At 43.3% G+C, this 18,207-nt stretch overlaps 1 protein-coding gene across 1 annotated transcript; it reads right to left on the reverse strand.

Annotated features, from left to right (window-relative positions):
• Positions 1–1,610: 1,610 nt before the first annotated feature.
• On the reverse strand, positions 1,611–11,003 carry btc (betacellulin, epidermal growth factor family member). The gene is made up of 6 exons (XM_018751369.2): positions 10,747–11,003; positions 8,158–8,262; positions 6,013–6,130; positions 4,614–4,760; positions 3,525–3,673; positions 1,611–2,828 (listed from the first exon to the last, which is right to left on the reverse strand). The coding sequence occupies exons 1-5, from the start codon at positions 10,796–10,798 to the stop codon at positions 3,529–3,531; spliced, it is 567 nt and encodes a 188-aa protein (XP_018606885.1). The 5' UTR covers positions 10,799–11,003; the 3' UTR covers positions 1,611–2,828; positions 3,525–3,528.
• Positions 11,004–18,207: the final 7,204 nt, after the last annotated feature.

Here is an 18,207-nt window from a genome sequence, read left to right on the forward strand (position 1 = left end):
TGATGCTTTTCCATCTTTCACACCAGACAAAAGCTATTTATGGCACCACAGTAACACATGACTGAGAAACAACATCGAGTTTCTGTTGGCACACATGCACACTGGAGCTTTTGAAGTGCAATAAAACCTGGAAATGACTGGGCTTCAAAGCTGACCTCATCCACCTGAAATTACAGCTGATTGGCTCAATAGATTAGTGTGTCCAGGTGTGGACTCCAGACACACCGCTGCGGCACCACAAAGGATGGTACAAGGTGCCGGAACAGGTATGCGGTTCTCAGAAACGGGACCCTGCTGGTGAAACGTTATCTGAGCCTTGTACCTTTGTTCGCTTTTCTCCTGGCTTTCAAAGTCAGCAAGGGTGTGGATGGCCCCGTTGTTCTGTTTTGTTTATAGACATTTTACCTTCATTTATTTGCGCACAGGTAGAGCTGTCGTTTGAGGTGCTTCCATAAAAAGTACCAAGCTGTATAAATGGGTAAATAAGTATAATATTTATATACGGTAATTAAGAGTAAACCCATGAGTATAACACCTGTTCCTCCAGCTTCTTTACCCTACTTACCCATATCTGTTAGTAACACTGTTACTATCTATGCCCGTTGACTATTACCTTCTGTGAATATACACTGACAGTAACAGCACAAGGTTGAGAGGTCACAGACAGGTAACAGTGGGTGGAGCTATGCTTTCAAGTACAGCACACCCCATTGTCTCTTCCGTGAAGAGGACACATACCAAAGACTGTGTTTCCAGTGCTACCAGAACCACAGGTAAGAAGCAAGGTTACCCAACTCTACTCAACACCTGCGTGTTCAAACGTCAAAAAGACTGCTGTCATACATTGAGCACAGTCTAGCGTCATATTTTACCCCCGATAAAGATTCGGTAGTGTAATGTGTCTCCAGATGAAAGCAAGAAAGTGTAAGATGAGATGAGTTCCATATTTGGGAAAGAGAGCGCACAAAAGATTTTACAGAGGCAATTCAGGCTAAGGGTATTGCTGAGGTACAAAGCTGTTGCACCACCGTGGACTTCAGTCCATGACCGTGACCGTACAAGACAGACTCGGCTGAGCCAGCGGACCATCGGTTTACTGTGCTGTTGACCTATTCTACAGTATCAATCACAAACTTCTGCTGAGCAGAGGCTACTGGGACCACTAACAGTACTAAAATACAACATTTCAGAGGCTGTTTAAGCAAAGTCTTACCAACCCAGGAAAGAAGCAGCTCTTGGAAATGTTGGATGATCACAGATTTATTGAACCCAGAAGGTTCCCTCCTGTGCAGATTAAAAACATTCATAACTCATTTTTGTAAGTATAAGCATTAATGTTGCAATATGGGAGATTTTAAGAAAAACATAACAGGTAAGAGACAAAACAAAGTTTTGTAAACTGGTCTATGTGATACATCATGTACATCGGACCCCTAAGATGGTTCAGCTGTGGAGAATTCCTCTCTACATCTCTCTGATGGCTAGGCAGTAATTTTACTGTAATTCAGCACTTCAGTTCCTCAGAAAAAAAATAAATCAGGAATTAAGATTGCAGAGGGTGTCTGAAATTGTGTCTCAAGACAACTCTGAGCACAGTGAACATACCCACGCTTTGGCAATACATTCCAGTAAAAAAAAAAAAAAAAAAAAACAGGTTTTTGTGAAACGCTGCAGTGAAATAAGCCCGTGCCTTCTGTTTCATACAGTGAATAAAACTGTGTATGGGCTGTTGGGGAGAGACATATTTTCAGCAAGTTCTGCACCATGTGCAATAGACAAAATGAAAATCGACAACAGGTAGCTGGCCAACAACAAAAACTGGCAACTTCTCACTGAACACAGTTTATGGTCTCGTTAACTAGTCCTTAATAATGTGTCTTAAACCTCAAGGAGTAAATGTCAGTAAAAATTTTCACTGCTGGAATTTCTCCTCTTGGTTGAATTGATCCTTTATGGGCTTCAGGCACAAGCAGCATGTGAAGCAAGACCGTCCACCCAGGCAGGGGGTAAAGAGCCTTCGTGTTTGTTCCCGTCAGTGACCTACACATCTCCAGGAATACCGGTCCTCTTGCCCACTCCCACTCCCACACCCACAATGGCCATTAGAGACACTTGTCCATTTGTCCCTCAGGAAAAAGCAAAAAACACGCAGCACGAAGAAACAGCCGATCTCAGTTTTCTCCATTTTCACATCATTTCATTTTTTCAGGCCAAACCATCAATCTTACATCCAAGTGAAACTCTCAATGTACACAAGTCAACTATACATTATCCTCATTAGATTGTTAAATGGATTGAAATGTTCAGGCCTGAAAATACATGTTTAATAACTTAAACCATAGGTAAAGGATGAGCTCCATGAGGCTGCACTTCAACTCTGCATCATTACTTATCACCTCTACTGGGAGGTATAGCACTGACATAAACGATCTCTCACCGAAATTCATTCCTGTGTATGATCGGAGTAAAATCAGAAGAATGATACAGCTGGGTATTGTATGTACCAATTTTTCAGACCACCCATAAATACTAATCAGGGTGTTGCTTTGGATCAAAATACCTCCAGAACGATGCTTCGTAGGTATGAGGTCAGGAACCCAAAAGGGAAAGAAGAACAGGAACAAGTTGGGCGCACTTCATACACGTGGAAGCCAGAGTGGGGCCCAAGGAGTTGATCCCCTGATCCATTCCTGCTACAGTTTATACAGATCAGATTTCATGTGCGTAACCTGAGAAGCGTGCGGCTGTGGCGTTGGTAAAAGGCCAGAAGAAAAGCTTATATAGACGTGGCCGAAGCCTCAGGATACAGAAGCAAATTCTTCATGGTGCTGTAAAGAAAAAAAAGCACAAGAACAGTTGGTGGGTGCAGAAACACCACCAGCGTCAAGCTTATCCCAGAAATCCATCATGCCTTTCATCCTCAATCTATTGGCCTTGTCTGGTCAAAGCTGGATGCCCATTATGCTTTGCACTGCCTACCGTGCACCAGGCCTAATGCAGGTTGACCACTTGTTCAGCCAGCTTTACAAAACCCTGCAGTCTCCCTGCCAGCCTCAACTGTTCATCATTCACCCACTACTCGCTTCAGGGTAGTCTATATAGGGTCTGGAAAGACTGTGTCATGCCTTCTGCTGCTGCAAGGACGGCTGCCAAGGAAAACGGACCCAGGAAAAGGGGAATGGACTAGAATGACAGCAAGTATCACTGGAGTAATACTCCAAATATCTACACCAAGCAGAGAGTTCCTCTTTATTCATTCACACAAGAGCAGTCAAATAGGTACTGAAAAGGGTCAGAGGTTATCTTTTGCCAACCATTACATCACAGGCCATAACAACCACTTATGGCACATTTTTCGCAAGGATATGTTTTGAATTATAATATGGTAAATGCTGCCCTGCCTCATCACTACTTCCTGTAGTATCTCACCAAATTTGCTTGACCTGGTACCTCTTCATACTGCCTTAAATTCTACCCCAGTTGGACAGTACTTCATGACACTGCATCAAAACTTCACACAGTACCTCATCACACTGTGTTTGTTTCTGTCTCGGCATGGACCGATGATCGGCACTCTCGACCTTCACTGGTTGATGCAGCCATGTTGAGTTTTTCAGCTTCCTCTGCTTTCTCCTCCTTTTTCTGATTCTTCTTATAGCAGAGTTTATGACGACTTTCAGAAAAAAATTAATAAAAGAAATAAAAACTTTGTCTACATCATCATACCGTTTGTACACAAATATTTTACAAAAAAAACATCTAGTCAATGTGTACAACTGATACAAACAGTTAAATTTTGCTGTGAAAGGCAAAACTTGGTTGACATATTGATGCATGTCAGCAAAAACCAAATAACTAAAGTACTGTGGTCCCCCCTTATCTTCGGTTTTGCTTTCCGCAGTTTCATTCACCTGTGGTCAACCATCGAACTTCCAATCACAATGTTCTTCCAAAAGATTTCAGTGAAAAAAATCCTTCAGTTATCAAGGACCTTGAACTATCCCCAACCATCAACATAGTCATCGCTTGATGATTCAGGATCACCCAAAGCAGATGATCCTCCTTGTGATGTATCATCAGAAGGTCAACAGTAGCCTAACACTACATCACAATGCCTACGTCATTCACCTCACTTCATCTCATCACATAGGCATTGTATCATCATCACAAGAACGAAGAAGGTTGAGTACAGTACAATAAGATATTTCTAGAGAGAGCGAGACCACATTCACATAACTTCTATTACAGTATATTGTTATAATTGTTCTATTTTATTATTAGTTCCAGTTGTTCATCTTATTGTGCCTAATTAAAAGTATCACAGGTATGTATGTATGAATCGTAAAAAAAATAGTATATATAGGGTTCGGTACTATCCACGGTTTCAGGCATCCGCTGGGGGTCTTGGAACATATCCCCCCTAGATAAGGGGGACTACTGTACAGTGATTGATTCAGTGCTGAGTGACAATGGACTGCACTCTTTGGTATGCCTTTCCTGTTTCTGTTATGGTGACGTTACCAGGTAATCCATGTTACCTACTAGCCAAGTGCCCAGTGAAGGCCTAAGCTGTTCAGTCTCCCATGCCTGGTAAAAAGTGCTTAGAGACTTACTGTGCATAGATGCAGATGAAGACAACGAGCAGTATAAGAAAGACCAGCGTCGCTATGACACAGGCAATGACTATGTGCTTCTGATCTCCAGTGTGGAGGTCAAGGTCAACATATTCACACCGAGAGCCAATGTATCCATTTAAGCACCTGAAAGAAAATTAAAGGCAGCGACAGACAAGACACAGATCGTTTCAGAACATTAGTCTTCACTAGTGTCCCTGTGCTTTTGCTTAGAATTTGAAAAAGACAATAAGAATATTCTTCCCCCACCTTACCAAGGTAATTTGCTCCTGAAAAACCTTTGGTGAGGTGAATTCTCCTAAATCAATGATATAATTAATTTCACATGTAAAAATTTTCATGTATTCCTGAGCCCCAAAATTGACACCTGTTTATGTTAAAATATCAGTAAACCCCATTAAAATGGACACAGTTACTTACATAATTAACATTAGTTACTACAACATAACATATGGTTTTACGCAAAGTTTGTGCAGCCATGGCCAAATTACATATTTAGTTAATCTGGTAAGTGAAAAGTAGTAAACAATTGCTGCAGGACAAAGTGCGTTAAAAAAACAACATATTTGAAATTGTTGATGCACAATTAATTTTGCACATGCCACAATTACTCTTTTCTTTCTTCCTATGTTTTAAAGTTCAAGAAATAAGTAACTGTGCAATAACATTTGCAAATTTTTTTTTTTAACACATTGTTTCCTGCAGCCGTTGTTTTCTACTCTTCACTTACAAAATTAAATATGTAATTTGGCCAGGGTTGCCCAAACTTCTGCATAAAACTGTAACAAGGCAGTTTCCCTTTGACAACTATTACCTAATAATGTATACCTGTCTATCTGCACTCGTTCAGCACTTTTGTACCTATTAAACACCGTATACCTAACAGACGCTCACAGAGAAAATATACATGCAAATAATACGCCGTGTTTATATGCAAATTGAACCTTTACTGCAGAAAAGAAGAGTAAAGACAAAACAAATCAATGAAAACAAAGCAAACAAATCCACACTCACCAAACAAGTTGACATCGTTTGGAGAGGCCAAACGGGGACCACGATTACCGAAATTGCAGAAAAGCATCTACTGAATGAATAAACGTCTCTCTCCCTCCACTCAGATGTCAGGACGTGCACAAAATCCAAATTTATTCCTTGTAAACGTGAAGAAATGCCTCATAAATTGAGGTAGGGGTGCTAAATGAAATTCCTCGTAAGGTCAGGTTCTCGTATCTCAAATGTGTATTTCTTGAGACTGTATTTGGAATTTCATGTAGTGTAACAGTGCAAAAGCAGCCACTGAAAAGATGGAGGGAATATTACGCTACATTGAGAGATGAGGAGTGAACCCCACTGTCCCACCCCCTCCCGTGAAACTCACACACAGGACGGCATGTTCTGCTCCGTCAGAAAGCGACACCTCCCATGGACACAGAATTGGAGGAACTCCTCGGGGCACTCGGAGAAGTGGCCACTCCAGTTGTATTCCTCAGTTGCAGCTGCATGAAAGATGAGTAGCGAAATAAACGTTCATATTTAAACACACAGAGAAACACTTTGATTTTTCCCATTTATACAGCTGTGTTATTTTGACTGGAGCAATTTGGGGTAAGTAGTTTGTACTAAATTTAAGGGTGGGATTTGAACCTACAATGCAGGGGTCCAAAGGCAGCTGTTCTAACCACTACACTACCAGTGCCCCTACCACTCCTATATGGAACAAACACATAGAGCACATTGTATTGTGTGTGTGCATACAGATGGTCCCTGATTTACAATGGTTCGACTCACGATTTTTTCACCTTTATGATGGTGAGCTGGCAACAGACGTTCAGTAGAAATTGTGCTGCGAATTTCGAATTTTTCCCGGGCAAGCGATACACGCACCGATACTCTCTCGCGATGCCGGGCAGCAACAACGATCCGCATCTCCCAGTCTGTCACGCAGAGGTGCGTATTAAATGCATTTTCGACTTACAATATTTTCGACTTCTGATGGGTTTCGGGGAACGTAACCCCATCGTAAATCGGGGACCAGCTATGTGTGTGTGTATATAATATATATATATACACACACACACACACACACACATATACACAAACACACTACAGTTTTGTTGTGCAGTCAAAAAAAAGCATCACCATCAAGAAATGTACACTTGATTACCAAGAGGGTTTGATTTGTCAATGGGGGGTCTTAAATCAGGCCAAGGCCTCATGACCAAGTGCAGATAAAAAAAAATATACACTCACTAGAAACTTTGTAAAGGCGATTTGGACACTGGAGTGAGATGATGCAAGCTTCCACGCACCGACAGGGGTACCTTTCTAAATGACCTCACCGCTAAACTGGAAAGGACACCATGACAGCAGAGCAATGGGTGTAATACAACCTCTTCTACCCTGACTGTAAGGCCTGAAGTTAGAGCTAGCGTACGAGTAAATAAGGAGGAGCACAAGGAACGCGGTAAACATCTCAGAACCACAAAAAAAGTCTAGACGCAAGACTATCAGTCACCTAAAATATGAACAGCTCATTTCGGTACTTCACCGTGAAGAGTAAGAGTGCATGGATCCCCACATGCGAGCCAAGGCTCAGATTCACTTATGTAAAGAACTTTAAAAACGGAATGGCATCACTTCCACTCAACCGCATCAAAAAGTCAGTCGCCCTTCCACCAGCTACGTCCTGCTCCGCCAGAAGCACCACTCTGGCCTCGTTCCACCAATGCCCTACAATTTGACGGCAGTATTTCAACAGAACTTTAGGTACCACCCAACATTCAGATATTGTACCTCCAAGAGGAAGTCCAAGCAGTTTCGAAAACGGAAGCCCATGCCTGGTGGGATGCTGCAGTCATCCTAGTGCGTAAGCGAGCAGACCTTCTTGTACCCCACTGAAAGGCCATAAAGACACCAACCCATACTTCCTTACAGCCTACTTGTTTAACTCACCAGGTTATTTGCATCTACTGCAGTTGGTGTAGATAAGAACTTAAGCCATATGAGAAGGTGCAATAAAACAAATGCTAAGAGAGACAAGCTGCATTTCCTGCTCATTCTCAACCTGGTTTATGGCACCATTTATAAAAAGGATAGCTCTGCTTCACGGAACGGAACACAGAGTCCATAACGTAAAGGTGGTGGGCCACTAAGGGGTGTGGTCGTGTCTGGCAGCGATTTGAAAAATCCTAGGTTTTAGAGAGAGACAGGAATGACCATCCACACTGGACACCTCTTGCAGGCTTTCTGAGAAAACGAATGAAAGCACGCAGAGAGCGACACACAGCTCACGTTGAGGGTGATGCTGGCCGACGCTCGGCACATATTTTTGGCTTATGCAGAAGTCAAGATAGGGAAGCTGTTTGTTCATTCATTTGCAGTGGGTCACAGCCATCAATAAGCAATTAATCACTGCCGCCAGTCCCAGTAGCAAACTGAAAAGGCGCGAGAACGGAAGAGGGAGACTGTAAGCCCTGTTTCACCTGGCAGCCCAGCAGCAGATCAGGAGGCCCATCCACTGTACCTGCACACTGGCTGCTGTTGCCATGGGGATTACAGGACACACTCCCACTGGCCGGCTCCCTGGTGGCATTCCATTCGGCCCGCGAGTGTTTGCACAGGGCTCCAGCTAGAGGCGGAAAACAAACAGAACCATGGTCACATACTACACAAACAAGGGGTCAACAGCTCGAACACGGCCGTGAGCGTCACAGGCCAATTGGAAACAAATATGGGACAGCTGCCTTTGGACCCAAAGGTTACAGGTTTGAGCCTCACCTCTGGCTGTAATACCCTTGAGCAAGATACTTACCCTGAATTGCTCTAGTAAAATTACCCAGCTGTACAAATGGGTAAATAATTGTAACCTTAACATTGTAAGTTGCTTTGGAGAAAAGCATCAGCTAAATGAATAAAATGTATGGTGTGCTGGACACAACTGTGTCACTGAGAAATGTGTTAGAAAAAGCCTCAGAACTCAGGTTCATGCTGCAAAAGTCTATGGGTATTTTCTTCCATTTATTAGTTGTAATATTAAGGGTCAGTTTTGCCATTTAAACAATTTTATTAATGCCTGTACTGATGTAATTTTCTTATTTTGGAGGATGACAAGTAGGTCTTCATGACAAATGAACAATGAACCTGACAGAACACGGTAAAGAAACATGACCATGTTTGGTAAAACAGGCTCTTGCCCACTCCTAAAAGGTGGTGGTATGCGGGCTGTAAAACAACTGTACACACATCTCCACACTATGAAACACAATACCCATGTGATACACCTGCAAATGCACATATGCAAAGGCCACAAAGCCTCAGGCACATCATCCCACTGAGGGCACTTTGTTGCCTTCTCGATGAACAGGTGGCATGGTGGCACAGCGAGTAGCGCTGATGTCTCACAGCACCTGGGTGGTGCGAGAGGATGTGGGTTTGATCCCCACTCTGTCTGTGTGGAGTTTGCATGGCCCATGTGGGTTTCCTCCATGTGCTCTGGTTTCCTCCCACTCCCTATGGTTCCTTTTGAGTGTCTCTGATTATTTTTAATACCGTTTCTCTTCCTGGAGAAAGTTACCAAGCACTTTTAACAACTCAATGACATCAGTTTTGCATTCAACAGAGTAAAAGTGAGAGAAATATGACAAAGGTTCAAGTTCTTAATGGAGCTTAAGCTCCCTTTCGTTGGACACAACCGATAAAATTGTTGCGAGGAAATCCAAGGACATCCCCTCATTAAGACCAAACAATATGCAAAGGGTTCAGTGCCAAAACTGAACAAAATCTGTGTCTGCAATCTGAATGTACATAATGCTGGAAGTGTTTAAGGTGTCTGTCTCTCTCTCTCTCTCGCAAACCAGACCTTCAGAGAGAGAAGACAGACACACACACCTCCCCCCCACATGCCTCACAGGTACTCTGTGTAACCCCAAGGCGTGATGACAGGGACCTGCAAATTGACGCTGCCAGTCTCTCACACACACACACACACACACACACACACACACACACACACAGAGCAGCCCAAGAAGCAGGAGGATGTCAAGCGCAGAGCAAATTAGCACCTCATAATGAGTACAATAACTTTGTCCAGTCCCACCAGAGTGATACACAGAACCATGTTGTAGGCCTTTAACTTATCATTACGGTTTTGATGCAGCCTTAACTAACATCCACGGATCAGGCTTCATAATCTTAAAAAGCATCCTTTTAGTTAGCAGACGCTTTTCTCCAAAGCGACTTCCGGTGAACTCTATGTAGTGTTATCAGCCCACACACCTTGTTCACCAAGGTAACTTACACTGCTAGATACACTACTTATACTGGGTCACTCATCCATGCATCAGTGGAACACACACACTCTCTGTCACTCACAAACTATGGGGGAACCTGAACAGCATGTCTATGGACTGTGGGAGGAAACCAGAGCACCCACAGAAAACCCACACAGACACCTTGCAAACTCCACACAGACCGAGTGGGGATGGAACCCATGCACACCAAGCCGCCTTTTATGAAGGATCTTTACTACTGATATGGTAATATTACCCAAGGTGTGATGAAGCAGTAACCCGATTAAATTACTGCAGAATCGCAGATACTCAGTTTGACGCCACTTATTACATTTTGAACTGACATTCACATTGTGCTCAGTGTAGATCCGCAGCCATTAATTACTGCTACTTTGTGTCCCTAAACAGACTTTAGCCCCCTGGAGCCACTAAATAATAATGTAGTAAATTTGAGCAGGACGCGTATCCAGCCTTTCCGCAGCAATCAATGTCCTTGGGACGCAGGAGTCTCGCGCCCCGGCGGGGGGTGTGATCAAACTTTTACTCGTTCCGTAGTAACAACCCGGCGTCAGGTCTGTCCGACTCACATTTCATATTCTGTAAGAATTATACCTTTAGCATGAGACGTTATGTGATACGTGATAAATTCATCATTTCATCTAACCCCAATTTATATTTAATAAAAACGTTATAAGCCGGTCCCCGATTCCAACAAATTCTAAGACTAAGGTGCACACAAGCGAAGCTGCGAGCAGACCCCCGTTCCAACCCCCCCAAAGTGGAGTCAACATCAACCCTTCTGGGAACTCAAGCTGCGCTCTGACCTGTAAACACGGCGAAGAAGAGCAGCCGCAAGCCGCGCGTCTCACGCGCCATCCTCCTCGCGCCGGTCGAACCCGCGCGCGAGCTGCGGTCTCCGCGGCGTCTCCCGATCGCGTGAAAGTCGGCGTCCAGTTCCGAGTTACAGCTTCCCCCACAGCGGGGCCACCATCCCCTCCCAGCAGTAACGGCTCGTTCGGTCCTCGAGCCGCGCTGCTGGGAACCGGAGAAGGTGCGTAACGAGAGCCGCGCGTCTCGCGCTCGCGCTCGCTCTCGCTCTGCTGCGTGACACACGGGACCCGCCCACAACGACCGCATTTTTTTTTTCCCATTCATTCTTCAAGTTGTGCTACAAACGTTACAGAGGATTTGAAAAGTTGCACTTGCACTGTTGATTACAGATTGATTGGAATAGGCTATTTGAGAAGTTAGTTGTACTTACATGTATTGATTGTAGATTATTTATTTGAATACACACACGATGACGATACAATCAATGAATGTCTACAACCGCTTGTCCCAAGCAGGGTCCCGGTGAGCTGGAGCCTAACCCCGTAGCACAGGGCGGAAGGCTGGAGGAGGGGGGGGGGACACACACACCCAGGATGGGATGCCAATCCACCACAAAGCACCCCAAGCAGGACTTGAGCCCCAGACCCACCACACAACAGGCCCCGGCCAAATCTGTTAATCTGTTGCCCCCCGCCCCGATCTGAATAGATGTTTTGCAAAGTTGTTCTTACATTATAACACACTTTGAAAATTTGAAAAGAAATTTAAAAGTTGTACTCCTTCCCATTCCTTAACGCTGAACCCGAAAAGTCGAAACAAGGTGTCGAAACACACTTTATCTGACATATTTCCAAGAGGAGCAATACTTGACAGTGGGGGAAAAGTCAGTCAGCAGTTTAGCTTTAAATCGAGAACGCTGGAGCAGCTTCACAAGAGGTGAACAGTCTCCTTTCTCCCCACAGCACCCACTGTACCCTCTCCCTGCACAAAAAGCTGCGGAGTCCCACAAGAGGTCCTTAACTGTGATTTCTGTCACACACCGCAGTTCAGACCTAATTATGCTTTTGTCATTCTGTTTTTCTGCAAAACAAAGAGTGTTTCCCAAAGAAAGTGAAACACTGACCTGTGAAACACTGACTACCTGTACTCCGCTGAGGCCGCATGTAGGACACTGTAAGGGCTGTAAACAGATCGAAACCATAACTATTTCAACACAATTTAAATACATATAATAAAAGACAGGGGGGGGGGGCGCGGTGGCGCAGTGGGTTGGACCAGGTCCTGCTCTCCAGTGGGTCTGGGGTTCAAGTCCCGCTTGGGGTGCCTTGTGACGGACTGGCGTCCCGTCCTGGGTGTGTCCCCTCCGGCCTTACGCCCTGTGTTGCCGGGTAGGCTCCGCGACCCCGTATGGGACAAGCAGTTCTGAAAGTGTGTGTGTGTGTGTGTAATAAAAGACAAGGAATAAATTAAATGTCACTCTGACTGTCCCTCGGTCATAATGATGCTGCTCTTTTATTGTCAATTTTTTGTCTAGCTGAGGCTTTTATCTAAAGCAACTATCACTATTTGACAACTGGCGTGACCTGGAGGGGAACTTTTTTCACCAACGTTCAAAGAAGCCTAATTTGCCACCCTACGTATTTGTGCATAACTCCACTGAGTATTACTGCTCATATTTTTGCTCCCTCCTGTAAGTGACCTTGTATTTGATCCATTTATACACTTTGGTGTTTTTACTGGAGTAATTACAGGTAAATTCTTTCCATCAGGGGCATGGCTGGACCAAGAGAGTCATTCCAAAAACACCTTCAGTACAGTTCATACTCTTCGCTACCGTCATTTTTGATCAGATTGTTAGTTATGATATGTCTCAGTTATGCAACACACAGAAGACAACATGCGCCTGGTCACACTGACTGGCCGACTGACCTTTCTCTCAAGAAGTTCCTTTATACACAAGTTTACTAAAGATATCAAGGGAAAGCAGTGCACTCTCTGCTGTACCCAAGTACATTTTAAAGAACATTTTTTAAGAATCATGTGCGTGTGAATGTAGATAAGAGTTTTTTTTTTTTACCTGCAGATGATCTTTATAAAAAAGAGATTACAGAGCTCCGCCAGATTATAAATTCCTCGGATGGATATTTGACATTACAGGATATTGTTTACTCTCATTCCAAGCATTCCGATCAAACATACTCACTCCCCATGAAAAACCTGATTAGCAGTCCCTGACCTGCCCCCCCCCAAAAAAAACCAGACACTTCATACACGGGTGAATAAATACACAAGGTTATTTGAAGGTGCTACAACATAAGGATAACAAAAGAGCATGAATATTTAGGACACTTTTAGACCCATCGTAGTTAAATGCAGAACAATATGCACGCAGTTCTACGCCCATGAGATATTTAATCTGATCCAATTAACCACAGTAAAATTGTCCAACCTGACTAGCTGGATCTCCCTGCATACAGTGTCATCCATATAATTGCTGTTCTCCTTCGCAATGTTACAAAGGTGTATTTTATGTGCTTATTTCTCATTGCAGCGGTGTGAAATGCCACATGTGAATGACTTGTGTCATTATTGGTATTGGTTTATGAGGGCATTGAATGAAAAGCAGCGAGGCAAGGAGAGGAGGGGAAAAGACTGACTCTGAGTGCGCATGCAGACAAGAAGGCCAAGGACTTTCCCCTGCGGGACAGAGGCGAGATGTGTTGCTGGCGGATCATCCCGACGCCTTCGGTCACTCACACACCGAAAGCGTGCTTAATTGAGGTCAGGGTCTGACAGCAAGGCAACTGCTGATGTATTACTGGCAATTTCACAGTCTCATACTGTAACGTCAACACAATGGGCCGGAATTTATGCTGATGGAAACACCGACACACCCAAGAGACACTTCCTATGGTAGCAGTGTTAAACAGTCTTTCACAGTGGTTGACCTTGTAATGCCAGTGCATTCTTTATGGAGCACATTCTCGGGTAATTTATTTTGATTCTGATGCAAAAGAAATCAGTAAAATTCACTCTCTCACACACACACACACACACACACACACACACACCATCTGAAACTGCTTGTCCTATGATGCGGGGAGCCGGAGCCTAACCTGGCAACACAGGGCGCAAGGCTGGAGGGGGAGGGGACACACCCAGGACGGGATGCCAGTCCATCGCAAGGCACCCCAAGCAGGACTCGAACCCCAGACCCACCGGCGAGCAGGACCCGATCAAACCCACTGCGCCACCGCACCCCCCATAAAATTCCCAAAAATTCGTAAAAACCAGAAAAAAAATTCTATTAGAAAAAATACAAATGTTGGTGCCAGTGTGTGGATTTAATTACAGTACACTGACTTTTCAAATTATAAACGGTCAAGTTACGGCATTTCGAAGATTGAAAACTTTTCGGTTTATTTATTCAATTGTGCTTTCCTTAGTTGCGTGTTTCATAAAAATTTCAATGGGTCCGAGAGCAAACGCGACCTGTGTTTACCTACTGATCCGATAGATGGCAGTAAAACGCACCCAAACAACAGCAGGCGCGCGAGCAGTCTTCCTGTGTGTACAGTTGGTGTCCGCCGTTCGTCAGCACTGGAGATTCCAACAGGGCCGGAAATAAGGGGGCGGGGCTATTTGAGCGGCGAGCCGGAAATGATGTCTATGTCTGCCTGCTAGGTGTCACTGTACCGCCAACTTTAGAACACCGAGTCGTCACGTGTCAGACGCGACCGTTTGTCAGAGCGAAATTAGGGTTCGTGGAGGGTTGTGTTACCCTGGCTGCTTTCAAGAGTTTGTCACAAATCGCTGTAAAGAGTTGAACAGACAGGAGAATTACGTTACAAGCACTTTTATTACTTCACTCTGTTTTCCATTCGACCTACATTGGAATATATGTTCCTAGTATACAATAACAGTATAGAAATCAAGATAACATTAACAGTCCACTGTAATTGCTGGCATGTAACCAACTAATGTTAAATATATATATTTTTTTAAATTTTACTTCATGTACTGTACTTTCCCCAGACGGCAAAATTTAAACACCTGCCTAATTCACTTTATTGGAAAAGACAGTTGTGGCAATTTGGAGTGGTGTGGCAGAATTTTTTGTCCCTGTCATCAACAAAAAGGGATTAGCTGAAATTATTCAAGTTACACAGTCATGTAAGGAAATATTTCTCAGCAAGGCATGCTTTTTGCGCTCTACAAAGCATTTCCCTTCAGTAGCTTTATGTAGGCAGGTCTGACACATGAATTAGTACTGCTAGTGCATCTCATCATTAACTGTATAGGTTGAAATCCATGGAATCCTACTGTTCTCAGGAATATTTTGAAGGAGGTGTAACAGTTTATAGCAGGACAGGAATACCACTAGCCAAAAATGTTTCACCGATTCCCCGTATGTCTTGAGATAGGAAGGCCTATACATACAGTAGGCCTACAGCACATTCTGTGCAGTACATGACCCTTGAATATATTCTGCATGCTACCATCCAAAGAGTCCCAGAGTTGCCTTGTATATTTCAAAAGAGGGGTAGCTATTTTCAGTAGCAATGACTGTTGTGTCTTATAGCAGACTGTGGTATGCGGCAACACAGCCTGTGTGGAGTTTGCATGTTTTCGCTCTGTTTCCATGCATCTGTGTTTGCACAAGTCTAAATTTCCCATTGTGTGTGTACTACATTACCCTGGTGTATAAATGAATGATGGACTGTAGGTACTATACTGTAGTGTATCTAGCATTGTAAGACACCTTTGGATGAAAGCTCTGCATGGCATGCAAGTCGCTTTGGAGAAAAATACTAAATGAATAAAGGTAAATGTAATCACAATATTAAAAGACAACACATTTCATAAGGTTTTTTCACATGAAGGTGAAATTTGTTTAAAAATTAATCCTTAAAAAAAGCTGTTTTTAGCTCTCCTCAACACCTATGATATCGGAGCTACAAGATTGTGCTTTTATTCCGGGTTAAAAAAAAATCTAGCATAGAAAACAATGGCGCACCAGTTTGTAAACAAAGGCTATGTCCTACAGAAATGCAGTAGATGTTGAGAGAAACTCAAAACATACCTAATCTTGTCGATCAATCAAAATGATTGAAAAATGTCAAATGATTAACTTTCCATAATCTGTTTTTACAGGTATTATCATTAAGTTTGATTACATAAAATACACCTTAAATCTATCTACTCCCACAAAGTCTGTCTTTTCAACACCTCCCTCAGTGCCCCCTGGTGGAGAACATTTATCTTCATGGCAACTGTTGTCAGCTGAGACAGTTTATACTACACTTCATCATTTAGCTGATGCTTTTCTCCAAATGACTTACAATATTAACAAATTTGCAGTTATTTACCCATTTATACTACTGGGTAATTTAGGGTAAATACCTTGCTCAAGGGTGCTAAGACTTGACCAAGACTTAATCAACCGCTACACCCCAACCAGACCACTTTGCTCATCTACTTCTGCTCACTTGGTGGTCCAGCGCACAACAGGTAAAACGTGGAGGTTCTCAGTTCTGGCTCCGTTGTGGTGGAATGACCTCACCCGCTCACTCAGAACTGCTGAAACTGTCTACATTCAAGAAGGGTCTGAAAACTCACCTTTTCCAGATTCACTTCACACATGATCTCTCAAGCTCCTGTATGGTGTAAATATTCATGCAACGCCTTTATGATCATCTCCAGATAAGCCTTTACACAGCCGCTACTCCGGCATTGTATGTGAATGTTTGTTTTTGTACCTCATTATTAAGGAGAGGAAAAAAAAATTTGTAGGAGGTTATCAGGATTCATCTATCCTGTGTTTTGGACACCTACTGATGCAACAAACATCAGTGCATAAAGTGGAAAGAAACAAAGTAGGTTTACTTAATCACATTTGCAGCTATGTCTTTTTCCTAATGTAATGTACAAATTGTATTTTCTCTGAGATGTAAGGTGCTTTGAAGAAAAAGCATCTGCTAAATGTACTACAGTCAGAGGTGGGAATTTGAACCTGCAACTTTTGGGTGCAAAGGCAGTAGCTCTAATCACCACACTACCAGCTGTCTGGGAGATTGATTTCAGTTCTGGAGAAAGCCAAATTGAGTACTGTTATTGTTTCCCTTTATTTACTTTAGAGAAAGGGGTCAATTAATGTACAAGGTTAGGTATTAATACTAACCTGCTTGCAGTCCTTTACTTATGTAGCTTAAGACCAAAATTCGCCTCTTCTGAACACTGATCCTGCCAATCCTCCTATACGGATCGGAAACATGGACTCTGCTCAAATCAGACATCAACAAGCTTGAAGTCTTCCAAATGAGATGCCTGAGACAGATCCTGGGTGTCTCTCTTCGTGATCGCCATTGTAACGAGATAATTCGGAAAAAGTGCGACAATCAACCCTCAATCGAAGAGCAAATCCAAACACGCAGACTGCGATGGCTTGGCCATGTATGCAGAATGAACTCCAATCGGCTGCCACACAAGCTCCTCTGGCGAGAGCGACCTGTCCACTGGAGGGTTCAACGAGCAGCGCCAAAGAAAACATGGCTTAAACATGTTGAACAAGACCTAAACAGCCAGCAACTGACCATCAACGAGGCTAGAATTATCGCCACCGATCGCCAGAAGTGGAAGCGTATCATGAATGACATATGGAATCTAGCGGCACCTAGAGCAGTGTATTGGTTGAGAGGGCGACCTGCCCCCCAAATGACCAGCTAAGGACCAAAAGAAGAAACTTATGTAGCTTGGCATTTTATTGAGCAACGCAGGGCAAGTAACTTTGTTCACTGTTACTACAGCAGGGGTGGGATTAAAACCAGGGAGCTTTTTATTAAAAGATGACTGCTCTACCTACTACACTACCCACTTACTCCAGTATTGTGGTAATCACTGACAGGCCCTTGCCCATGCAGTGTAGGGCAAGCTGATGAACTTGAACTTTGTGTTTAATTTGCGTCACTTTTGTTTTTGGACTCGTTATACTTCAATGTTCATAGTTTTATCAAATTATAATCTTCTGCAGTGTCTTGACAAGTGTCCACTTTGAGTTCACTAGAACAGGAGGTGGATTGACCCAATAGCCTCTATAGTGTAGGGACAGCTGGTTGGGCAAGGAGAGTCCTTCTGACTGGTTGACTAAAGTGGCAGCTCTCCGGGGACCACTTCAGGTTTTGCCGTTTAATTTTAGACTGGAGTAGTGTTTGTGCCACACTAACTCATAGGGGCATAGTACAACATGAGAAAGCTGTTTTCTTTTTTTTTTTTCTTAATGATTAAAGTTTAGTGGAGAATAACAGAGACAATGGCATTGTTTTTGTGGGGCTGCCTTTTCTCTTCTATTGGTTTTTTTTTGTTTTAAAAAAATCTGCATTATCAATGAGGATCTGGGTAGCTCTGGAAGAATTTAAAATCTCCAAACAAAAAATGTAAAACTTGAAATCCTTGAA

The sequence above is a fragment of the Scleropages formosus genome, chromosome 6 (assembly GCF_900964775.1).
Source record: "Scleropages formosus chromosome 6, fSclFor1.1, whole genome shotgun sequence".
Classification (NCBI taxonomy): Eukaryota; Metazoa; Chordata; class Actinopteri; order Osteoglossiformes; family Osteoglossidae; genus Scleropages; species Scleropages formosus.

Bases quoted from the DNA above. Each gene is read 5' to 3' on its own strand.
- btc (XM_018751369.2), bottom strand. From the start codon at position 10,798: ATGGCGCGTGAGACGCGCGGCTTGCGGCTGCTCTTCTTCGCCGTGTTT. The intron at 6,131-8,157 runs GTACAGTGGATG...TCTTTCATGCAG, and splicing joins CAACAGCAGCCAGTGTGCAG to CTGCAACTGAGGAATACAAC. The intron at 3,674-4,613 runs GTAAGTCTCTAA...TTTTTCTGAAAG, and splicing joins TTCATCTGCATCTATGCACA to TCGTCATAAACTCTGCTATA.